The following is a 25939-nucleotide window of genomic DNA, read 5'->3' as shown; positions in this document are numbered from 1 at the left end:
TTTATTATAAATGTTTCACAAATTATTGTTGTCTTGTTTAACAGCCACTTCAAGCTCAGATGCAAGGGGGCTTTGATGAAAAATCTGGACTTGGTTCCCAAATTGGACTAATGCCTGGTTCATTGGTAAGATTAGTCTAGTCAATGTTCTCAAACATGATCAATCATGGACCTTTATGTATAACATTACTATGTAAACCAAAAAGAAAATGGGGGTGGCCAATTTCTACCAGCAATTATATTTTACTGTATTTGCATTTCAAAAAGCAGAACTACTGAAAACTAAATCTGGTCTAATGAACCCTTAGCCATAGCTATGACAGGAGTGCATAAAAAGATGTTTTATCATATCCTGTGCTCCCATTTAGATTACATCTTCCACCCAGAAAAAAAGTGATAACCGTTTAGCAAATCTTCTTTTATTGTGATCTGTGTTGGAGAGTGTAGGGACCCTGGGAGCCCAGATCTAATAAATGTAAATTTGACTATAATATTTAACAAAATAGAAATAAATTATAAAAGTATTCTAACCTCTCAAGTTATAAAACATTCCCAAAGTAATACTGGTAAAATAAATAATCAGGTCAGATAATTACTGTTTTTAGTGATCCTAAGATAAATGCACATATTTCATACGAAATCTGTTGTCAAGAATGTCTGTAAATGACCTATCATGAACCCACACACACCCATATATATGTATACACACACTCTTCATTTGTCAACCATAAATGATGTCTATAAAATGGTAATGACACAGTAACAATGTTCACTAATCATGATTCAGTGTTCTCTAAATGATCCCATAACTAGATGATTAGGTAGGGGTTGACAAACCAGATCATGTTTTATTCTCTCTAATATTACCCTGTCTGACATTATTTTTTCAGAATACTTTTATTAACATGTTACTTGTGTTACAGGGACAAGCTGGACCAAGAGGCCCACAGGGTCCACCTGGCAACCCGGTAAGAAATATTTGTTTGCATATGAACATTTTTTATTTTTTAATCTTGGATATAATAAAGAAATACAGAAGACTGTGAAAAGGACCATGCATTTAAGTTATCCCATACTGTATACAAATACAATAGCATGTTCATTATATATTTTCCTAGATTTCAGTGCATGCATTTGTAAGTTAAAATAGTTTTTGACTTTCCTAAAATTCTAATACTCATTCATGAGATATGTATAAATCGTTGACATATTACGCAGCGCTTTACAAGGTTTATTGTTATATTACTAAATGTCCCTCAAAGGTGCTCACAATCTAATGTCAGTCATATGTCATTAAGGTAGTCTAAGGCAGTGATCGCCAACTTTTTCGGTCCTGCGGACCACTAAAATTGCCGGCTCCAACCAAGCGCAGGGAGCCGGATTCATTCAAAGGGGGAGAAACTTCCCCCTTAGTGATGTCAAGATGCCATAACCCCGGCCACTCTCCCATCGCAGATCTGAGTCTGGGAGTGGGCGGGTTGTGTCCAGAGACCACTTGCCCACTTCCCTGAACCAGGGATTTGTATGGGAGATGTGGTCCGCGGCTCTGACCGGTGCGCTCCACCAGCGGGGTCCTTCTCCGGGGCCAGAGCTGAGGACCTCCAAAATGTTCTCGCGGACCACCGGATGGTGACCGCTGGTCTAAGGACTACTTGAATAATCCAACTGCATGTTTTTTGTATGTAGGAGGAAACCGAGTAATCACACAGACACAGGGAGAACATACATGTAGATACAGCTCTGGTCAGTATTCAAGCCTGTGAACTAGTGCTGCAATTGCGAGACATGCATTACACAAAAAGAAGAACTGTAATAGGTATATATTGAACAGTAAATAAAAGATATAAAAGGCCCAAACTCTTTTTTCAGTTTTGTATATTGAAGGGAAGGTTTAAAATATCTGCTGGGTTTTTAATACTTTCTGTAGTTACGTTATATTTTTACCCTCAGTATCTACCTGGCTGACAACAACAAAACTTAGAGAGAAAACAATAGTTTGACTTGACATAGAGTATAGACATTATCGTAAAGTTTGTAAACACAGGTTGATAGAATATATTTGAAGATGTTATGTCTGGCCTAAATTAAGGTGAATCTAGTCAGTACTCTAGTACTGGATCACCTTCTGGAACAAAAAACATTTATCTGTCCTCTTAGCCAAATCCTAAAGGGACCCAAAGATATTTGGCGTGTTTAAGGGGAAGACAGCTGCCTGCCACCCAAACAATTCTGTAGGATTCAATCTAACAAAAAGCATATAAAAGATACGCAATAGACAATGCCTGGCCCAAGATTTTGTACACAATTACCTATTCCAGCCACCTCTCTGCAGCAATAATAATTTTAAGAACATAATTAGATAATAACTGCCGATGGCGGGTATATTTAAAATATGCAAAGATATATCCTACACAATTCATTACACTAACTGATAAGGTGCTTAAGTTATTTTGACCTCTCTCTCTAACATGTGGCTTTACTTATCCTATTTTCTAGGGTGGCATGGGACCTCAAGGTCCTCCTGGAGAAGTAGGTGAACCTGGAGGAATGGTAAGTTTTTGCATTCTACACATTCTGATGTTCTGACTGCAAAAAAATAATGGTCTGAAATTTTTTATCTAGTAGAATTGCATGACACAGCCTGTTTTCAGGAAATTAAAAGAGAACCCACATATAGTTATGTCAGTCTCAGGACTACTTTAATTTTATGGCAGAAAAAGTAGTTTCATATCTTAACTTATAACTATATATTTATTTTTAGCCTGTAGTTTAGCTATTTATATATCTATATCTGCTGAACATAGTTTCAGGTAGATTTCCAGTTAAAGCTATTGTTTTGCATATACTTTAGATTTTACATTTAATTCAAGTATTTCCAACATAACTAGCTACTAAAAAGTTTTTTATTTCATATTTTTAGGGTCCAGCAGGTCCACGTGGCCCTGAAGGTCCTCCAGGAAAACCAGGTGAAGATGTAAGTTTTCATAACACTGATTCATAATAAGGAATTTATTTACTACTACGGTGATAAAAAAAATTAATTTACTGCTTCCCAAATACTACAATGAGGAAAAAAGTGAAAGTAGAATTCTAACGTATAATATGACGTTAATATAATGGGATATGTCCTATTAAACGACAAAAGTTGGGGTTTAAATTTGACAACTACCACCATCTGCATTAGTAGCTGAACCATACAAGCTTTTCCATCTCAGCTCACGGTATGGTGTGGCATAAAGAATCACATGATTACCTCCTGAGTACAAGTGTGCGTGTGACCTCCAACAAGGGTACCATGTTCTTGGGCAATATATAGTCATCTTCTTGGATGCACCTACATTCTTTGACCATATCTTTAACAGTTGCATGTTTTAGCTTTAGGGACATCTTATACCCATCAGCTGTATATCATGAAAACACATGAAATAAACAAATCAGCAGCAAACAAACAATGAAGCAAACAAAGCAGAAACGGTTTGTGAAAAAAATGGAAATTATTTGTAAACCATAGTATGCCATTGTCTTCCCTGGGAAATCATTTTGGGGAAGTTTTTCCTAGCTGATTTCTTTTACAGAATGTTAGTTACTGGAGAAATGAATAACGTGATCTAATCTTTGGTCTGGTAAAGGGATCGACATGAACTTAGATCGACATGAATATGGCTCCCTACCACTAATCCACATATCACTGATCTGGAATCATAAGCAATCTATATAAAATTCCATTATTATAATGCTTATTAAATGATGATCACTATAATCATCCTGATAATCATAATCATCATGTGCTAGGAGAAGCTCAGTAATTTAAAACTGCTTTGTAATATCATATAAGCATCTAAAATCTGCTGTGCAACACTATGATGTTGCTTCACATTTGTATGTTCACTTTAAGCATACTATGAACATTTGAGAGAGAGAATATATAAAACACAAATTGTAATAGATCATGGCCATGTGACCAAATAAAATAGGTTTTTGAATGAGGATTTTTTTTAAACATCATTGTCATTTAATAAATCAGAAAAGATTGTGAACATTAGAAAACATCTGCCACTTTGAAAATAGCTTTTCTGGTGAGAAACAAACTGCTAGCAGTATTGTAAAGCTTCAATGCTCCAGGGACATATTTATGAAAGGACAGAAAGTTCTTCCTGTATTATGGTTTGATGCAGAATCCATCAAATATAGTTATTCCACTGAGACTGTAATTTGTTTTTCTCTGTCTTATTCTATTCCCAAAACAAAAATTGATTTGAATGCTTTGGGTTACAGATATTAGCTTTTTATTACTTTAGAATAACATTTTCTTTGTTCTAGTGCTTGTACCATTCAGTCAATCGTAAACGTAAAGCTGTTTTGACAAAGTATCTACTTTGAAATATAAAAAAATATTGATAATATTCAACCAAAAAAACTGCACTTACAATGTATATCGAATTGTACTATAGTTTTAAAATTCAATATATCTTATTAGGTTTACAAAGAAGGTTAGATCAATGCATACATATAGAAAGCCAGCTAGGACGCAGTCAGAATTCACTTGTGTTCTCTGTTTGCGTAGGGTTTCCTTCAAGCAGTAGGTCTTTTCTCTTATCCTAAAAACATACTGGCAGAATATTTAGATTTCCCCTGAAATTTCTCATCTAGGAATCTGAAAATGTGTACAATGTTGGTGCCTAATAAACACAAAAAACAGAATATATAGGAGAGTGGGGAGTAAAGCGTGCCAGGCTGTCCAGGGTAGAATACAAATATTGAAGGTTTCCCTTCTTTGAGGTAGTGCTTGGGATAATTGTGATTGCGTGGTATTTGCAATTTGGAGATACCCAGGGTGGGTATATTTCTTGAAAGTGTTCTTCCTTGTCCAAAAGTCCATGTGATTTTGGATTTACCTTCAAAAACACTGATTTTGGATTGTCCCTTTAGCAGCCGTCCAGATAACTAGTACCAATTAGCACTGTCTGTTGTTAATCCCTGTTAGTCTCATTTTTAAGTGGGCAAAACTTGGGTTGGCACTTAAAACTTTGGCTGCTAGGGCTACGGCATAATAAACTCTTTGGAAGAAAAAGATTTGACAATCAGCAAGATTTTCTGTGAATTTTCCAAAAGTAGGTTGAGGTTTGTTCGACATTTGTAGGAGATTGAATAAAAAGCCATGTGGCACATCTGATAATTACATATAATATACTATTGAAAATGTAAGAAAATCATGTTGTTAAGGTCTAAGCCCACCCAAAAGGAACATTGTAGGATACATGGACAACAATAATTTAAATCTCCCTCAGCTGCTTGTCCCTGTGTTGTTCTCTTATGACTTTGGCAGAGATATGATGGACCCGATTAACAAAAATACAAAGTTAACTAGAGTAAAACTTTTAGAGAAATCTAGTTTCTTTTATTTTGGCGGTGAGGGGCAGAACCATTGTAAGATCTTTATTTATGTCTAAGTTCTAATACTGAAATTCACTCAATAAAATTCATGATCACCAATATCGTTGGAATTAAAGTGAGGATAAATGTAATATTTTGAGTTGTCACTAGAACAGCAATAAATGAGTAACTTGTAATGAGGAGAGGATTTCATTGAAAATTTTCATTGAACTGATTACAATGAAAGCCTAATCTCCTGAATAAGACAGATACAAAAAAAAAAAAAAATACATTTTAACCCTCTACTGCTTTATCCAAAATAAAAATATGCATTTTAACTTTAGGTATAATTTAATCTCAGAATTTTTCATTACAATTACATCATTTACAATTTCTCTTTCACTCAATTGAAAGCAAAACACTAGTCATTTTTTTAGATTTCCGTTGACTTCTTGTCCTAATGAGAGTATTGTTTCCCAGTCATGGTTATTCATTTATCATTCATTATTTTTTACAAATATCAAAATACTTTAATGAGGTAAATAGATCTGTTCACAAAAAAAGAGAACTAGTTTTACCAATTTGATAGTGGTGAACACCATTGTAAACATTAGTGAGCAGGGGGTCATTTCCATTTATCTTCATTTGTTGGTCACTTCAGTGCACAATATTTAGTTCCCATTTTTTAAATACTTGATTGTTGCTTCTTTGACCTACAGTTTATTTTTCCCACTTTAGGATATTTACTGTACTTCTTTTCTTTACTTTTCCAACACAGTTCAACTACAAAACATGTTTGTTCTTTCTTCCAAGAATTCTGATGTCTTTGACATAGGGGCTGATACTGAAAACTTGATTCTTCCCTTTTTACATTGTGCAAAATGTAGTCATGGAATATGAGAATAAATTGGTCTTTAGGAACAGGTTGGAGCAGAGTTTTTGCCAAGTTAATAAAAACTAAAAAGTTAAAATATGACTGTAAACATTGGCAAAGATAAGGGTTGCAAAGGACCCACCGAATCTACAAATTCTCTGAACAAGAAAGTCTCCTCTATTCCCCAAATCCCCAAAAATTGCTTTTGTGTAAGCAAATGATCTTTAAATAGGGAAGGAATTGTAAGGAATTTTTTTTTTGAAGTACCAAAAATGTTGGGAAAAATTTAATTCAGTAATTAAACATTCCCTTTTGAACTTTACCATTGGAAAAAAAAAAAAAACATTTAGGTTGTATCTATTATTATTAAGTGATTTTTTTTCTTTTTTTCAGGGAGAGGCAGGAAGGGCAGGACAAACAGGTGAAACGGGATTCCCAGGATCTCCTGTAAGTAACGGGTATATTTAACGACAGTTTAATAACCTTATTTTTCAAATAGGCTTTTTGTATTTGTCTTGTTAAAAAAATGATTTTAATATTTTGTTTTAGGGGGCCAGAGGATTTCCTGGTGCACCTGGGCTTCCTGGACTAAAAGGACACAGAGTAAGAACATTTTTGTATATGTCTCAACTATATTTAATACATGGGGTTTTCAGGCCTATGGTTGCAACAGTTTGTGTTCTTTACTATATTACTAGCACATACCAAAAATTCATATTTCAGGTGTCTCGTGATTTTTTTAATATTTTATGAGAGTTTTTTGTTTTTTTATATTTTTATAATAAATAACTCCATCAACCTTAATTCTTAGTGTCCCACGCTATGAAGTATTTACATATTCCCAAAAATCAGTAACATATCCTCATTGACCTTTGAAACTGTTTGTATTGTGACATAATCCATTCCTAAACATCCTGCAAAGACTCTAAAGTCAGGTTTCACTTGGTTCCTAACAGCTAAGGAACACCAGTTGTGTTTGTATAGTAGAAATTTTGTAGGCTGCCAACATTTGACTGCAACAGCAATTAAAAGCAAAAGCGCTAAGATTGAGGTGTTTTTACCTTTAAACAACCACAATGCCTAAATGCTTGTTTTATTGCTTGTTTGGTATATAAAAATGTTGGTATGCATTATCTAGGCACAGGTTTAGTTTAAACTAAAAAGACCCAAAGTAACCCTAAGGCTACATACACACGAGCAATGGTTCTCGTCCGATAATCGTCTCAGGGCGATGGTGTATGTACAGTGCTTGTCCTCTATCGTCCAAACAACCGTCCTGGTGGATCAACGGACGATGGATGACGAACGATCTTAATGGAAGTGAAGGAGAAGGGAGCACAGCGGGTTGCTGCTCCGTCGTTACCCCTCTCCCTCTCCCTTCTCAATGGAACAGAATGGCGCTATATGTACAACACTCGTACATGCATCGTACAGTCGGTAGTCGTTGGAAAGGATCATGAAAGATCCTTTCCAACGACAATTATTGTGTACATATCCTAACACATGACCTAAACCTTAACCTTACATATTTTATCTTACACTGAAAGTTAACTAATGGCTTTATCCTAATATTTAAACCCACCTTTTAACCTGAAACCTATTTCTAAAAGGAATCTATAACACTTTACTCTGGCTTCTAACACTAATTACTACTATTCTAGGCTTACCATATAGATGTTAATGTCTCACAGTCCTGTGCTAAACAGAATGGTGCCCACATAGTTTTTTTTTTAGTTGTTAAATTGCAGTTAACGTTTTTACCTTGGAGAAGCTGTAGCTAGGACAAAACCTGGGTGTTTCACCTTTTACTGCTCTAATATGATATAGTATAATTTTTATTTACCTATTATACTATATTAATGTATGTAATGATGTATGATGTAATTTAAATTTTTTTGGTTACTGTTAACAAAATTGATCATGTTTTGTCTTTTTCAGGGTCATAAAGGTCTGGATGGTCCAAAAGGAGAAATTGGAGCGGCTGGGTCAAAGGTAATTGGCAATCTTAAAGCAGAACTAAACTGAAAACAAAAAAATTACACTTACCTTTATTCTCCTGGATGCCTCAATGGCGCTGGACCTTCCCTCGATCTGGTCCGGCGTCATCCTGGAATTCCAGTTTGTCCCAGTGCTGAGGAAGCATCGGGCGCCACGATCTTCATTCTTCTCTTCTGTCTTCTTCTTGTAGTTCTTCTTGTTGCATTGTACCTGCTGTAAAAAAAAGAGCACTGCACATGCCTGAGATTGACGTCTCTTTCCCTTAGTAAAAAAAAATGCCCCTTCTGCGCATGCCTGAGATTAGGCATGCACAGAAGGAGCACCCAGAGCCCCCTGGGATACATGACGTAGGCTGGGACGATCAAGACTGAGATGGGATGTGCTGTGCCCCCCCTTTTTTTTTTTAAAGTTTACCATGTTGAATTTAAAAAATTAAAAAATAATTTTCATTTTTGCTTTTCATGTAAGGGTTGTCTACTCTTTTATGAAAAATGAAAATATTGAGTTAAGGTACGCTTTAAGGGCAATGTTTTTCACTTTATTAGTTTATTAGTATATTAAATTTTAAATATATATATATATAGGCCAGCAGTATTCCATTTAAGATGTTCTCAATGAACAGAAACAGAACCATGCATGCAACAATTGCACCAACAATATTGAAAAATTATAATGACTGTGATTACTTTGGTTCTTAATTGTAATTTACTTTCAGACATTTTGCCTGATTTTTAAAGCTCTCCAAGGCTGGAGAGGTTACGCTTTCATAAGTTAAGCTGGCTGATCCAGCAAACCTGGAATGGATTTCTTAAAAGTCATTTGTTGGCAAATATTTTCAATCCTTGACCAGATCCATTCCAGGTTTGCTGGATTACTCAGCTTCACTGATAAAAGGGTATCCTTTCCAGCCTTGGAGAGCTTTAATAAATCAGGCCCATTACCTTTTAAAATAAAATAGCTTTAAACTTTAGTGTTGGCGTTAATACAGCCAATAATGGTTAAAACGTTCTTATTTAGTGTCCACCAAAGTGTTTGACAACCACTTTGTAATGTGGTTGAATGAATTTGCAGTGTGTTTTTTTGAGGAAGAAAAGCAATCACATGTTCAGAAGTGATTTGTCACACCATAATCCACCGCAAATTGTGTGCAAACACTTCAACAAAATGATTCCCAGCCACTCCCATTCCGTTAAACTTCTTCACATCAAAATATAACACAGTAATACTTATGTTCGTTTCGCTTACTTTAATAAACTTAGAAAGTAATACATTTTACTGTAATGTAAAATTTTTTTGTGAGGTTTACTTGAGTGATCTTTGTTGTACTCATTGTTCCCTCGTTATGGGCTACTTTGAACACTTTTTACAATGATTAAACTCAAACCATCATCTCTTTCAAAACCATCTGTTTCTATAATGTGAAATATCACTGGCCTAATAATGTATTAATCAAAATGTGATAGTTTAGCCTGTAACCTACATATTGCTGCTAATATTATATTAATTCATATTCTTATTTCAAATACAAGTAAATAATGCGATTAGTTTATTTTTGTTATTTTTTTCCTTTGTAGGGAGAATCTGGTCCTACTGGCCCAATGGGTGGCAATGGCCCACCGGTAAGTCTGCAGTTTGAAATTGTCAACTTCTGTTTACAGTAAAATATATTTTTTGTTTACACTTCAACAAAGGTTAGAAGAACCATTTGGTTTTGCTAAACTGTAGTAATTGTTGTCTTGTGTGTTGGTTTAAACTCTTCTATTTTACTCTGGTGCATTTAACAAAAGTATTCTTACCCCTTTACTTGGCAATTTTATCACCAAACATAGAAAGGAAAATTCTGCCTATTTTTTAATTTACAAATAAAAAACTAAAATGTTTCCAATTGATACACATTCATACCCTGTATGAATATTTCTGTAAAATGTGTAAGTAAGCTCTGGGTTATCCATATGCCTTTAGAAGTGGCAGAGTTAGCGTAATGGACTGCATCTGTGTGGAACCAAAATCAGAAGCATCATATTATCTTTTAATAGACACACCAATATCTAAACGTATCTAAGCTAACAACATTTTGAACAAGCTACAAACAAAAACCTCGAACAATGTTATAGAGAAGGACCATTCAGGTATAATTTGTATAAAAAAAATCCAAAGTTAAAATCCCCCCAAAATAAATGTATTAGTGGAAACATTATGCCTAGAGAAGGATCTCCATTGCGGATAGGGATTAGCATTCAGCTGCAAAAATTATCTAAAGCACACATACTCATAGTTGGAGTGGCAAAAATCAAGATCCTTTTTATCTTAGAATGACATAGGCAAAGCCTGGACTTCAGTCCAACCGACAGTCAATGTCAACAGTTCCATTTAAACTTACACATTATATAATCAAATGTACAAAGTTAGTATATTGTCAGATGTAATAGCAGCCAAGAGTTGGTCTTCAATATATTGAGTCGGGTTGAATGCACCTTCAAATATGTAAGTATTCTTTAGTCATGCCCCTTTTTATAACCAACATAATAATATTAATATTATATATATATACATATATATATATATATATATATATATATATATATATATATATATATATATTAGAGATAATATGATTATTCTTTATTACTAAGCAAAGTATTTCCTTTTTAATCATAAAGGGACCAAGAGGAATGCCTGGTGAGAGAGGACGTATTGGATCCCAAGGTGTACCTGTAAGTTCCGCTTTAAATCACATAATTCATTGTTATATGATATTTAATCATGTTTCAAAATTTAAGGTAAATACATATAGATAAATATGTTTAAAACTAAAGTTTAAAAGAAAAAATTTTTAAAAGCTCTATAAATGTTTTATTTTAGGGTGCAAGAGGTGCTAATGGGCTTCCTGGAGCAGCTGGAGCTATAGTAAGTTTTAATATTGTTTTCCTTTTTCAGTCCCTTTGGTATGTGTATCAGTTTTTCATACTCAGTAAAGATATGTTCATTTTTCAGGGTTTTTTTCTAATCTAGTCAGTCTAGCCAATGCGCTAGGAAGAAAAACATACAGAAAATGTTTAGTGAATGTCACATTCACTTCTTTAAAAATATATACCAAGAATAATATTTATTATTGTGTTATACTTTATTGATATGGATACTTTTCCTATGAATGTCATAATCATATGATTTGAATATTCTGATCCTGATTTTAGGTATTAAATAGGTCTCGTTTGACTATACCTGTGACATGTGAATGTCATTGTCATCAACAAATAAGAAATTTTAAAAAATAATGCATTTTTTATGTTTTGTCCAACAGGGTCCCATAGGTATAAGCGGTGCTCCAGGATTTCCTGGCATCCCCGGTATGAAGGTAATGACCATATAAATCAATATTACTTCTACAATAATGAAAATGTACACTTTTTACCTGAAGAATTAAAGGTGAAAATCATCTTATCAATCTTGTTCCAAAAGAAAGCCATGCTTGGCAGATGTCATACTTCTAAATGAGTATACCCTACTCTACTATAACACAACAACTAACTGGGACTATAGGTCTGAAGCCTGTTTCTCTGTGCCTTTTACCTTCACCCGTCTCTAGTAAAATTATTTATCATACCTCCTCTGAGATGAGTTTCATTTAATAAGTTCCAATTAGCTTTGGAAGATTGTATAACATTTGTGAGTTTTAATTTCAAATACCTAATTGCTTATTTTATCATTTTACAGCTCTATTACTTTTTGTCCCATTTTAGCCCATAGGGCAAATAAAAAAGACTATCACTATAGGGCAATTGGATTATCCAAATACTTGTTCATATATTATAAACTTTGGAGAGGATATACTTTCATTAGTGAAACTGCAAACCTGGAATAGATTTCCTAAAATAATTTGCTATTAATAATTTGCAAATGTTTTAAAACCTAGACCAGATTTGTTCCATGTTTGCTGGATCACCCAGCTTCTCTGATGAAAGTGTAACCTTTCTAGCCTTGGATTTAATAAATCAGGCCCGATGCATCAGAGCTGTGATACACCATAATCTGTTATGGTGGAGTTAGTCAGAATAAACATATTTTTAATCATATCTTTAGGAATAACTAAAAAAAAATGTATGTTGAGATAGTTTTGTTAGTTTTGGATGGAATAGGTAAGAGGGTCACATTTTAACTAACTTGGACTTTATTTAGATGGCCTGTGCTAAGCCTAGAAAAATCAGTTTATGATAATAACAATATTAAAAATCATAGCCGGTGAAAGTGCAACCTGGTAAACTAGATGCCGATTATACCTGGACTATGGGATGTAAAGGAGAGGCACACATTACAGTCCTATACTTCTGAGCTTTGGATTTTTTAAGATCATGACCGCATGTAACTATATGTCAGCCTAAAGACACCCTATTCATTCCATTTGCTTGGTTACTTAAATATTAGGTGCACACATTTTGTTAACATGCCCTGATTTATTGTTAAACTGGACTCAAGTATTTGGCATTTTATTATTCTGTCTTCCTCCTTCAGACAAAAATACCAATTAATTTAAAAGTTACTTTTATTATAAATTATTTATACAAGTAATTTAAAATTTGTGCTCTTTCTAAAAAGATAGATCCATATAAAATTAGAAGTTTAGGGGAATCTATGATGTTTAGATGTTTTAACCAAAATTATTAATCCTATATAAATTATTCAATACTGTTAAGTCAAATAACGTGCCTCAACAACTGCACAGGTCCTCTAAGTACCACTGCAAGCCCATAATTCCATATGCAAATATTACCTTTCTAAAAATTGTTATTTTGCATAGCTTTGGGCACAAAACACACCATTCATTTCAAATGATAATGTTCAGGTGTGAATAGAGACCAACTAATTTCATTCCCTGTTAGTCAGTGAGTGCTTAGAAAGGCTTTTCAGGAAACACTTTAGGTATAATATAGTATAATTTGGTAGTAACCAGAGTTCTGTTAATTTACAAAATGCTCTGATGCTCTGAAATGCTCTGATCTGAGGCATACTAGTATTGTATCAGGTCACCAGAACCTCAACTATTGAGCCATGTGAACTTGCAAGTCAACTCTTACTCTGTTACAGACCTTCCTATTTCTCGGACAGAAAGAACAATGGAAGTTGTACAGCACGGAACAAAGTTAAAAGAAGATACTATTGATTATTTGTCAAGACAATAACACCAAAAGCTTAAATGATTTGGTCACTAAGAGTAGTTTTTTTGTTTTATGTATAAAAACTATTCAGTGATCTTGCATTTTAAATTATTATATAGATATAATAAATGAAAAGACAGATATATAATAAAACATTTAAACAATATAACTATTAGAGTGTCAAATGGCACATTGTAGTACTTTACTACTTCTTTCACTTTTACCAGCCTATTATTTATCATTTGGTTCTTCTGTGTTAAAATGCATTATTTAATAGCCTGCTATTATGAATCTGTGTGTTCTATGAGTTTGGCACACAATCACATGACAAACGCTGACAACCAAAAGTTAATTATTTTAGTTCCGCAGGTGCTACTAACTCACCAGCATGTAGACAGCTGCAGTTAAAAATGTTAAAGTTGGCAGGGGCCCATTTTTTATATGCCATAAGATAATGAACCACAGACTGTTTGAAACAATACAAGTTTTCATTACTTTAAGGAGCATGTAATCTAAGTTTCTCGTGCGTGTTTGGCTTTAGTATATTCCCAAAATCCTTTAAAACAACTGGAATGGAAAACATTTGGCAGACTGAACAGCAATAATATGAAATGCCCTAAGGACAGGCCTTTTTGAAGGGAAGATGTTTCTGGGAATGCTTATGGACCAGACATTTCACTTAGGACAATTATTTTATCACTTTACTCATACGTAATACATCAGGTCATCCTGATCACAGATATTTAGTAGCTTTTTATTGTGATGCATCTTATAGTACTGCAAGAAAACGTTTATTTATCATCATTATTTTATTTGGTTGAAAGCCAGAGGTTAGTCAGAACGCTTAAAGATTGGTTCTACACTTTAATTCACTTGGTCCTGGAGTAGCTGTGTAATATGTGCCCAACCCTACTCAGGTGTTAACAGGTGCTAGGCAAGAAGATGTGTGATACACAATTATAGAGAATTAAAAAAGAACATAAAAAGAGTATGGCAAGACACTGAACAGTGATAAAGATAGTCTAGTGCAGGGGTGCCCAACAGGTGGATCGCAATCTACCATTAGATCGCAAAGGCAACGTGAGTAGGCAATCACAGAACCCTGCCTTTCAAAATAAACTCTGTCGTGCACAGGAGTTATTAGGTCCATGTTTTTATTGTTTGGTAGAACATTTTGACTTGGTCATTTTAAAAGTAGCTTGCAAGCCAAAAAAGTGTGGGCACCCCCGGTCTAGTGGCTATAGGATATTACAGGTGCATGGGATTAGACACATTAAACTTAAGGGTTTAGAAAGGCAACAACGCATGATGGTGTTGGAGGATGTAAATACCTGATTGGTATACAGAAATAGTTAGTTCCAAACAAGGTCTGTTTCAAACACAGAGAATCCAACTAAAGGGTCAATCAAAAAACACTGAACGAGTTTAAAGACTCGTTCAGTGTTATTTGATTACAACCCCACTTTTCTAAGGGGTTCCTATTGTGCTTACATAAATTGTAAATATAAACATATGCTATTATAAAATATATTAACTACACTTAGGACACGGTATCTGACATTCCCTGAAATATCCCCTGGTGGGAATCAATTACTGCCATTGAAACAAATAGGCTTGGAAGATTCCCACCAGGGAATGTTTGAGGGAATGTCAGTTTATAAATAGAGCCCAAACTGTGTAGAATTATCTATAACATGTTGAATTTATACAAAAGTTGACACTATATAAAGTTAACAGAAGTCAGAAAATTATCTTTAGCCAAAAAGATTGTATTAACACTCTCCATCTTCATGATCTTACCTTTTGTTTCCTCTTGGAGTAGTTATACAGCATGATTAAATGTGACTTTCAGCTTTACTTGTGTAAGATCTGACACACATTTATGGATATATACTATTTTGTTATTTTAACCCAAGGGTGAAGCTGGACCAACAGGAGCCCGAGGCCCTGAAGGTCCCCAAGGATCAAGAGGAGAGACTGGATCACAAGGACCAGCTGGTTCATCAGGTCTTCCTGTAAGTCATTATTGTTATTTTTTTTTTTGAAGCAAAGAGAACTACACATATTAAATTACCATAACTTAACATATAACATTTTCTTGGAATGAAGACAAAATTTAACTAAATCATATATCTGCAGGGTGCTCCTGGAACTGATGGCACTGGTGGTGCTAAAGGACCAACAGTAAGTGATTTACTTCCAATTTTTCAATTGTTTGTTGGTGAATTATTGGTTAGATTTTTTTTGTAATATTTGAATGTTTCTGGTTCTAGGGGGGCCCTGGTGTTGCAGGCTCCCCTGGCCTCATAGGACCACCTGGATCTCCTGGACCTCAGGGAAGCACTGGACAACCTGGTATTCGTGGATCAGCGGTAAATCTATGATAAACTCACTATATCATAATTTGTTTAATACAAGTCAACAGAACTTCCAGACACTACTAAATAGTTAACTGTGAACAAGTTAGGAATAAAGGTGGAAAAAAAGTAATTTATTTAGTAATATTTGCCAAAAGCAAACATATTTGAATCCCCAACATGACTGGGTTATGAGAAATTGTATAGAACGTGTAGTAACAAGAGTAATTTAAAGCACAAACATATTTTGAATACTTTGTTATATATATTTTGTTATGTATTATACAATACAAAAAATAGTAAAAATAAATATGATTACCTATTACCATCATATATAAAGTTAATGTAAATTACTAAAACATGTAAAAATAAAAAAAGAATTAGATGTTTACTTGATGAAACTGCACAGACTTCTTATAATAAAGTTACATAAGCACCAGTTTAGGTTTTTAACTTCCATCTGCTTTATGCATGGTCCTTTGGGCCATCATGATCTATGGCCCTTGGCTAACTTCTGGTGTTTTTCTTTGTATCTTCTTTTTCTCATACAACTACAATCAGTACAGAGAAACACATTGTTTTATTTTTTAAAGGGTGATCCTGGTGTCCCTGGTTTTAAAGGCGAAGCTGGTCCCAAAGGTGAACCTGTAAGTTAATGTTTTTATTACAGGATGTAAATGGAAAACTGTAAACAGTTATTAAAAAAATTGTGTTTATCCTTATGGTCTTGGTTTACTAAAAGTCTATATTAATTTTTCAGGGTCCCCATGGTCCACAAGGTGCAGCTGGACCACAAGGAGAAGAAGGTAAAAGAGGTCCTCGTGGAGACCCAGGATCAGTTGGACCACCAGGCCCAGTTGGAGAAAGAGTATGATTTTTTTTTTTTTTACAATATTCTGCTAAACTAATTAAAAAATAGCTAAAATAGTTTGAATTGATGACATTTTATGAAAGTTCATACTTAACTTCCACATATCTAGTTATGTGCCTACTGATATGATAGGGTTTTAAAAAAATAATAATTGATTTAAAAAATAAATAATTGATTTATCTTTTAATTTTTTTTCTGAAGCACTAATTCCTACTGTTGTCAGTGAAATAAATATTTGACTTGAAACTGAAATCATAGTGTTATTCAGTGATAAATGACGTTTAAAAAGGGTGCATGTAAATGTTTTAAAAGGGTGTAAATCTAAACACAGGCAGGCAGATCTATATAGCTCTTAACATATGGGTCCATTCAATGTTTGGTCATGCCCAGAGCAGCTAGAATCTAAATGTCTGCCATTTTTTTAAACAGTAGGTAGGTTCTAGAATCCCAACCATATTATTAATTTTGTCACTTCCTGGTATTGGTTTGTTACACAATTTTACTAAGACAAGAGTTAGAGAGAAATGTTTAAACAGAGACCCAGATACTATATGATTTAGGTACTTCTTTCCTTTTTTATGTGATGTATATCTCCACTGCGTAATTTAATTATTTAATACACCATAGTTGCAATGGTATATTACTATATTATAAGACATTTACTATATTGTAGGAATACTTGCCGTTTACCTTCCCTCCCCAAATTGCTTATAATGCTACAAATATTAGGGATTGTGTGCCTATCATCATCAAGTCACACTTGTGAATGGTGCAATTAAAGCTGTGTCATTTAATAGGAGTTTTGCTATATTCTAATATTACCTTTCTGATATTTCTGTTAGGGTACCCCTGGTAATCGTGGTTTCCCTGGATCAGATGGTTTACCTGGACCTAAGGTAAACAATATTTGCTTTTATTATACTTTTGATTGACTTGACATTTACTTTTATTTTTTAAATGGATCAACACAAATATTTGGCCCTCACAGGCCTTTCTTTTTAAATAATACCTTTTGTTCTTTGAAAAGTTACAACGAAAAAGTGTGTTTCTTTTCTTTGCCATGAAATTCTAAGGCACATATGTCTCACTTTCACATATTTTAAATGTTGAAAGGTTTAAAGGTTTTTCCATACAAATGTGTAGTTATAGATTAGCCCTTGGACGTTTTTATTTGTCCTGATTATCCAACAACACTTTCCCTGCCATGATGACTTTGTTCCTGCCCACCCACTAGCTTTGGGTCCTCTCAGCTATCTTTGCATGTACCGACACCTCCTATTGTCTTTTCTATACTTTAAAATACATTAAGGTTTATTAATGAAAGTAGAGCCAAACTCCCTCAACATGAACGTTATTAAAAATATTAAAAGTGACGAGACCGTTTATCTCCCCAGCATCCAACAGACAGAAACTTTTTGGTTTTGGTTGGACTGAACCAATAATATTAAAACAAGGGTTCTATTGCTGTTTACAGGCAATACTTTATTTTGTAATTAAAGGTTAAAGTATCTGAAAATACCAACATTTAATGCTAGTGCTGCCATTAATAGCAGTAAAAGTGCACATTATTATGAGTTAATTCCTAAGTCCCGTAACCCATGGCAGCCAATCAGAATACATTCTGCTAAAGTCAGACCACTATAAGATGTGTTTTGATTGGTTGCTTTTTACTACACCTAAACATATTTAATATTGTTTTCAATACATTTTTAGGGTTAGTTTGCATAAAACATGTACATACTAAATATGAATTTTAAACATTGGCGAACAAATTATATGTTGTCAAATGGCATTGTATTTTAGTCACAATTTTGCATTAAATAAATGGTATTGTTTCATTTATGCCAACTAATGACATCTTTTTTTTTCTTTAGGGAGCTCAAGGAGAACGTGGCGTTGCAGGAGTGTCAGGACCTAAAGGAGCTAGTGGGGATCCTGGTCGTCTTGGAGAGCCTGGTCTTCCTGGTGCCAGAGTAAGTTTTATGCAGCTACCTATATTCAACCAACACTATAGGAAAAATTGTGAAAAGACAATACTATATACCACATCCAGTTTTTTAGGGTTATCATACCATAAATATTTTGAACTGATTGTTACATTGGCCCTTGAGGATTAGGCTGTGCAGGATTTTCCTAGGTACTGATTGCTAGCAGTTCTGATGTCAAATGTTTGCAGTTCTCATGTAATGTTCTGCATCTTAGTGGAAAACACTGTGAATGTGGACTAAATAAATCCATTTTCTGAGGAGTACACAGAACAGGTGTCTTAAAGCATGTAACTGCTTGCCAAAGTACAGCAGGAAAACAAAAATGGGTAGATCCTTCCTTTAACCACCTTACCAGCTAGGGTGGGTAAAGAATGGAAGTTGTGAAAAAAGGCACAGACAGCATCTTATCATAAGAGCCCTATAACATTATACCCAAATGTCAGATAGGGGTGGGTTTAAATTATGTCAGGTTTTCAATTAGTTGGGGGTGTACATATTTACCAAACTCTTCACCGTTATAAGGAAAATGATAATAGGCTTGGGTACACCAGGTCAATAATAATTTCTAAGGGGATTTTTTATTCCCTTGTCACGATATGACTGGTTCAGTTTAGAGGACATTTGACCAGAAGATGATATATTTTTTATCATCCTCTTTTCTTGCATAAAGCACTTCTTAGCAAACAAAAGCGTTCTGCTGCCCTATTGTACAGTATATTTCCAAATGTAAACTTGCACTTTGTAATTTAAAAATTTAAGTTGTTAAACCACATTGCTATATACTGATTCTTTTTTATATTGTTTCCAGGGTCTGACTGGAAATCCTGGAGTCCAAGGTCCAGAAGGCAAGCCAGGTCCAGTGGTAAGTCAACCATAGCAATAAACTAAATACATCATGCAAAGGAAACCTAAGAATGCAATTTCTAAAACAAATTAAGATAATGCCCAGTTTGATGATAAATGACTGTAAGAACATTGTAATATATTACTTCAATAAGAATAGTTACAATTAGGAAGATAAAAAAAATATGATTATGATCTATTCAAATGGTTACATATAGGCAGTATAAGCTAAAATCCAGTAAATAAAAGGGCCATGGACAGTAAGGCTTAAAAGAAAATGGTTAGTTGATGCTGGATGTCTATAAGCCAGGAAATAAGGCAGGCTCTCTTTATTACGTGTTGCAAGTTTGGTCTGACTTGTTTGCAGTAAAATCAGACTAATCATATCGGTACAGGAGAGAACCCATACAACTTTAAAATTTGGAAGGATGGTTTTAGGTTTTAAATATAAGGTTGTGTGTTAATAAAGATTTACAGTTAGGTGTAAAAGTTTAGGGTATTTATTATGTTAGGGGAGGTCAAATTCTATCTTTCAAAACTTCCTCTTGACAGTGAGCTACTGTACCAACTAAAGGAAACAGTTGGATAGCAAAACTGAAGATAAGTATGGTTGTTAAAGTTGTCATAATGTTAGTGAAAACATTCCATTTACACTTAATCAAGCATATGAGAATCTTTCACAAACCTCACCCAGATGTTATTGTATCACCTTTCAGACTTGAGTTCATTTGAACAGCAATATTGCATCGTAAAAACTTTAACTAGGCAAATTGCAAAATTTAATTTAACGGAAGGTGGTACTACAAGAGTATTCTAAAACCACACACTTCTGATTCTATTAAAACAGGGAGCCTGAAATAGTGAAGCGACCTTAAAAATGGTTATTACTCCTAATTACTATTACTCCTTGCATGCTCTTGTACAATTTGCCATTTCATAACTTACTTAATTCATTTTTTATTGTGTTCTTGTTGGGTAGGATGATAAATACAAACCTGCAAATCAATATGTAAAGACTGATACTGCAGTTTTTTTTATTGTACAAATTGAAGTCCTAATTTGTTGGCTTCTTGCAGGGAGCTCCTGGAGAAGATGGACGTCCAGGTCCTCCTGGTCCAATTGGAATTCGTGGTGAAACGGGTACCATGGGACCTGCTGGTCCAAAAGGCAACAGTGTATGAACTCAAGCTTTTTAGTGAAATTTGCTAACAGTATTTTACAGTATTTTTTCCCTCAGTAAATTCCTAATGGAAGTCATATTTCTTTAACAGGGAGATCCTGGAAAGCCAGGTGAACAGGGCAATGCAGGAGTTCCAGGACAAAGGGTATGTTTTAATTTTTATTTGATATATGGTTGTTATTTGTAGCACTCCTCTAGTAATTGCCAAATTCTTCTTAAAGTCCAAAAAGCCCAAAAGTTAGGAAAGGGTTAGAATCTATGTCAGATTTTTAATCTGTGTTCTGTTGAGGATATTTTTGGGTTAGAATGTTGAGGGAGACTTTGACCCTTTCTTACTGTATTTAAATGAAAAAAATGTGTTTTTAAGAATGGAGAACTGTGCTTTGTATTACAAACAGGCAACACATGTCTTGACTCAAGTCACTGAAATGAAAAGCAAAGTTAAAGCTTGCCTTAGAAACCAGTGTTTCAGGGGGGTTTGACTCCTCGTTGTGCTCTTTTGTTTGATCCACCAGTCTCCACATTACTAGTGATATAGGGGTGGCAGAAAGAACCATAGCACACAAGGGGGACTGGGTAATCAACATTTTAGGAAGTGTTGGTTCCAGAAGATTCTCTAGCTGGTGATTTCTCTTCACTGCAGCAAAAGGCAGCTGGGAGTATAGGGAATTTAAATTCGACAATACAGGGGAACCACTGAACGATTTGATTGTTTGGCCCCAAAAAATTATATATTGCTGTAAATAATAACTTGGACAATGTGACAAAATCCTGTAATTACCCTTCGGAGCGGTAACCCTGAGTGTGGTTTGTGGTAAATAAAAAAACAGCTTATAGCGGTAACCCCAAGCCACACTCAGGGTAGATAAAAAAATAAAGACTTACCTGGTCCCACCGGCATCCTCCAGTGTCCTGCCCGTCTGATCCTATCCTCTGGCCGTGTCCTCTTTCTTCGATATGTCCTCCAGCGATAGCACTGACATTCCCGGTGACATTGGTGCGTGCGAGGGAGCATGGCGGGAATTTCAATTTTTTTTTGTATTGAATTCAATTTGAAAAATAACTGTAATCCAATACAAAGTAATCATTATATTGATTTTGGGGTTTTTTATTTAAAGTTTATTATTACATTTATTAAATATTGGACATATTTCGGTGAGTTATGCCTAAAAATGACAGACCTACAATGTAAAATAATTTTTCATGAAAGACAATGTACAACTTTTAGACAAATAAATCCACAGTAAATATACATACAGAAAAATTCACAGTAAATATACATACAGAAAAACAGAATATGTTCATTGTCCTACAGCAGAAAAAGCTATGGTATAAAATAAAAATATTTACGATTTAAATTTTTTTTATCTAACATTTCTTTATTTTTAATAGGGAACGCCTGGAAAAGATGGTGAAGTTGGGCCCTCTGGTCCTGCTGGTCCACCAGTAAGTGACCTCATATAAATATGGATTTAGTACTGTACATAAAGTATTATATCATTTCTAAACTATTGTCTTTTTTATTTAGGGACCTGCAGGTGAAAGAGGAGAACAGGGGCCACCAGGTCCTACAGGATTCCAGGTATTTATGTCTTGTGTATCACTGGGGTTACTTTACTAAAAATGTTTGGACTTAGCAAATTGAAATATCACATACATTAGTATATTTGGTAAGATTTATTTTGTAAAGAATATTCAATCACATAAAAGGAAATTAAGTAAAAAATAAAACCCAAAACGTGGCCTTAATTACTAAGCTGCTACCCATTTATTACCTTAACCCTAATATTTAAAATTTGTCTCTCTCATTAGAATCAAATAGTCTTATATATGAAATTTATACCAATGTATACTTGCATAAATTATCTTTTAAAACATCTGCTGGTTTAACATTTAAATGTAATATTTTTTCTGCAGGGGTTACCAGGACCACCAGGTCCTCCTGGAGAGACTGGAAAGCCAGGTGATGAGGTAACACATTTTATAATCATATATTGTGTTTGCTAATACTTATTAAACTTATTAAAATTTAAAGTAAAAGGAACATACTGCGCAATGCAGGCCTTTCTCTATCATCTTGGCTAATGTACTAAGGGCCTGACAATACATCCAAAAACTTCGGGCAGGTTTATACTGAAAAAGCATCCTGATATTGGGAGTGGCTTTCCTCGTATCTACTGTCAAAATTGTCTTATCCAAAGATATATAAAGTTCAAATTGAGAAACTTCCGCGTGTAAGTGTCTGAGACAGCACAAACAATTGTAGCAACCTGGCTTGTGTACAGTTTCTGGTTTTAATGATTTGTTAATAAGGTCATGCGCCAATCTACTGCTAAGTATGCAAAGTACTAAGAATATGGAGAAGTCATATAAAGATTAGGATCAAGAAGATCAAAAAAAAATAAATAAATATAAGAAATTAGGTAAAAAGGTAAGGTAATGTCAGCCATGTGCTAGACATAACACAAGGGAAAAGAACTTCCCAGTTCTGCAGTTACTTTTGAAATAGACTCATGTGATAACTCCTGGCAGTGAGTAGGAAATATGTCCCATATGGTTATTCTTTCAATGAGCCTGATTTATTAAAGCTCTTTAAGGCTGGAAAGGATACACTTTCATCAGTGAAGCTGGGCAATCCAGCAAACCTGGATTGGATCTGGTCCAGGATTCAAAACATTTGCTAGCAAATAGCTAATGACTTTGAAGAAATCCAATCTTTGCTAGATCACCCAGCTTCACCGATGAAAGTGTATCCTCTCCAGCCTGGGAGAGCTTTATTAAATCAGGCCCTATGTCTTTTTCACAAAAACCTATAGAACAACATCAGTTGAGTATGGCACTAAAGCAAGTTGCACATACAGTTGGTCAAAAAGATAGTAATTTAGGCAACTGTATGTTGTAGAGAGAATAATAAGTGGCAGACTAATTAGCTCACAAACCTGAAAATATGTATTATTTATTCTTAAACTATACTTAATCTTTTCTGAAACATGTAGATAGATTAAAATCTATATTTCCACAAAGAAAATGTATATAAAACTAGTTTCTGAAGTGTATCTTTTACTACAATGTTTTAAATTTATGATTTATTAAACAGTTAATAGGGCGCCGCACTGATTTTTTAATATTAAACTTTTTTTTTTCTTGGTTTAGGGAGTTCCTGGAGATTCAGGAGCCGCAGGACCACTCGGTCCAAGAGTAAGTGTTAATTATTCATTGTGGTTATAGATAATAATACTTTTGTGTAATAGTCGTTTTTATGTATAAAATGGAATTATGCAAAAATATACAATTATTTTATGTAGGGAGAACGTGGTAATCCTGGTGAAAGAGGAGAACCGGGTGCGTCAGGACTTCAAGGTGAAAAAGGCATGGCTGGAGGTCATGGACCTGATGGACCAAAGGTGGGTTTTAATGCATAGGTGGCAAACACTTTAAAACTTCCAGTCACATGTTTAATCATTGAAGTTACATAGTAAATCAGATTGAAAAAAGACATAGGTCCATCAAGTTCAACCCCTAGGGAAATTAACATATCCCAGATATAAAACCCTATGGACATAGTTGATCCAGGGGGAGGCAAAAAATAAAACCTTGGTACAATTTGCTTCAAAAGTGGAGAAAATATTCCTTCCTGATTTCGAGGCAATCGGGTGTTCTCTGCATCAACAGTCTCTGTTATCTTTACTTTAAAGCCTTAATCCCCAGTTATTTTCTGTGCTTCAAGAAATCATCCAGCTTTTTCTTAAAGCAATCTATAGTAGTTGCTGAAACTACTTCCTGAGGGAGACGATTCCACATTTTCACAGACCTTACAGTAAAGAATCCCCTCCTTATCCGGAGCTTAAACTTCTTTTCCTCCAGACACAACGAGTGCCCTCTTGTTCTTTGTAATGATCTCAAAGTGAATAATGGGGAAGAGAGCTCTCTATATGAACATTTTTATATTTATACAGGTAGCCTCCGGGTTACATACGAGATAGGGACTGTAGGTGTGTTTTAGGGTTGAATTTGTATGTAAGTCGGAACAGGTACATTATTTTAATAAATGCAATTAGGACAGATGTTTGTCCCAGCATATTATTAGGCAGCATGGTGTCAGTTACTGTATAAATCCCTCACTATGAGTTAATCACAAACAAAGCAAAAAAAAAAACATCTTTATGGAGCCTAGGAGGCGTCTGTATGTCAGATGTCCTTAACCTGGGAACAACCTGTACAGGGTGATCATATCCCCCTTATACGTCTCTTCTCAAGGGAATAGATTCAGTTCAGCCAATCTCTCCTCATAGCGGAGCTCCTCTATTCCTTTTATTAGTTTAGTTGTCCTTCTCTGCACTCTCTCCAATTCCACAATGTCCTTTTTGTGAACTGGGGCCCAAAACTGAACTGCATATTCCAGATGTGGTCTGACCAATGCTTTGTACAGGGGCAGGATTATGTCTCCATCTCTGCAGTCTATTCCTCTTTTAATACAAGAAAGTACTTTGCTAGCTTTAGATATTGCAGCTTGGCATTGCATGTTGTTAAGTCTATGATCTACCAGATCCCCAGATCCTTTTCCATTTCTGACTCCCCCAAGTAATATTGTTTAGTGGTGGTTAAACCACATGGTTTCAGATAAAGTCACCATACTAGAATATTGCAGCCTCATTTTACAATTAAAATAGCAAAAATGAGTATTTAGCATTTGTTTAATAGAATTATCAATCTACCTAAAACATGTTTGTATCAAAATTGCATCAAATATTTATTACATTTTGAATGGTAGTTTCAAGAGTTATGTACTAAAATAAATTTAATTTTAACAAATAATATATTATTAATATTATTTGTGTATTTCCAGGGAAGTCCAGGTCCATCTGGAACACCTGGTGATGTTGGACCACCTGGTCTTCAAGGTATGCCTGGAGAAAGAGGAATAGCTGGAACACCAGGCCCCAAAGGAGATAGAGTAAGTATTCCTATGTCCCAGCTATTTTGCTTTTATTTTAAAGGTACAGCAAATAGTAATTTTGTTATTTGTATTTTTAGGGAGGTATGGGAGAAAAAGGTTCCGAAGGTACAGCTGGCAATGATGGTGCAAGAGTAAGTATATTTACCTCTATATCTAAACTATCTGATAAAGGAAATGTTGATCATTAAAGCTGCTTCTGACACACAGTTCAAGATATGTCGAACAATTGAAATGGTACCCTTAGTCATTTTCGAGTCCATATCTGAATCTATTTGGTACTTGTTAGTGGGGCTTCTTGCAGCTCCCAAATTCAAAGATGACTGTATGTTATTGTCCCAAAAAGTGT

At 34.6% G+C, this 25939-nt stretch overlaps 1 protein-coding gene across 1 annotated transcript in view; it reads left to right on the top strand.

The window, feature by feature from the left end:
* Nucleotides 1-25939, top strand: part of COL5A2 (collagen type V alpha 2 chain) — a 100345-nt gene that overhangs the window by 59219 nt on the left and 15187 nt on the right. Inside the window, exons 8-35 of the mRNA XM_072418799.1 lie at nucleotides 45-125; nucleotides 923-967; nucleotides 2496-2549; nucleotides 2920-2973; nucleotides 6640-6693; nucleotides 6796-6849; nucleotides 8185-8238; nucleotides 9819-9863; nucleotides 10905-10958; nucleotides 11107-11151; nucleotides 11546-11599; nucleotides 15314-15412; nucleotides 15537-15581; nucleotides 15671-15769; nucleotides 16348-16401; nucleotides 16515-16622; nucleotides 17468-17521; nucleotides 18500-18598; nucleotides 19422-19475; nucleotides 20533-20631; nucleotides 20728-20781; nucleotides 22029-22082; nucleotides 22165-22218; nucleotides 22554-22607; nucleotides 23790-23834; nucleotides 23942-24040; nucleotides 25483-25590; nucleotides 25671-25724. Coding sequence (XP_072274900.1) covers nucleotides 45-125; nucleotides 923-967; nucleotides 2496-2549; nucleotides 2920-2973; nucleotides 6640-6693; nucleotides 6796-6849; nucleotides 8185-8238; nucleotides 9819-9863; nucleotides 10905-10958; nucleotides 11107-11151; nucleotides 11546-11599; nucleotides 15314-15412; nucleotides 15537-15581; nucleotides 15671-15769; nucleotides 16348-16401; nucleotides 16515-16622; nucleotides 17468-17521; nucleotides 18500-18598; nucleotides 19422-19475; nucleotides 20533-20631; nucleotides 20728-20781; nucleotides 22029-22082; nucleotides 22165-22218; nucleotides 22554-22607; nucleotides 23790-23834; nucleotides 23942-24040; nucleotides 25483-25590; nucleotides 25671-25724 — 1827 coding nt within the window. The remainder of the gene's footprint in view (nucleotides 1-44; nucleotides 126-922; nucleotides 968-2495; nucleotides 2550-2919; nucleotides 2974-6639; nucleotides 6694-6795; nucleotides 6850-8184; nucleotides 8239-9818; nucleotides 9864-10904; nucleotides 10959-11106; nucleotides 11152-11545; nucleotides 11600-15313; nucleotides 15413-15536; nucleotides 15582-15670; nucleotides 15770-16347; nucleotides 16402-16514; nucleotides 16623-17467; nucleotides 17522-18499; nucleotides 18599-19421; nucleotides 19476-20532; nucleotides 20632-20727; nucleotides 20782-22028; nucleotides 22083-22164; nucleotides 22219-22553; nucleotides 22608-23789; nucleotides 23835-23941; nucleotides 24041-25482; nucleotides 25591-25670; nucleotides 25725-25939) is intronic.

The sequence above is a fragment of the Pyxicephalus adspersus genome, chromosome 7 (genome assembly GCF_032062135.1).
Source record: "Pyxicephalus adspersus chromosome 7, UCB_Pads_2.0, whole genome shotgun sequence".
NCBI classification, from domain to species: domain Eukaryota; kingdom Metazoa; phylum Chordata; class Amphibia; order Anura; family Pyxicephalidae; genus Pyxicephalus; species Pyxicephalus adspersus.
This window is presented reverse-complemented; position numbering and strand designations above follow the sequence as displayed.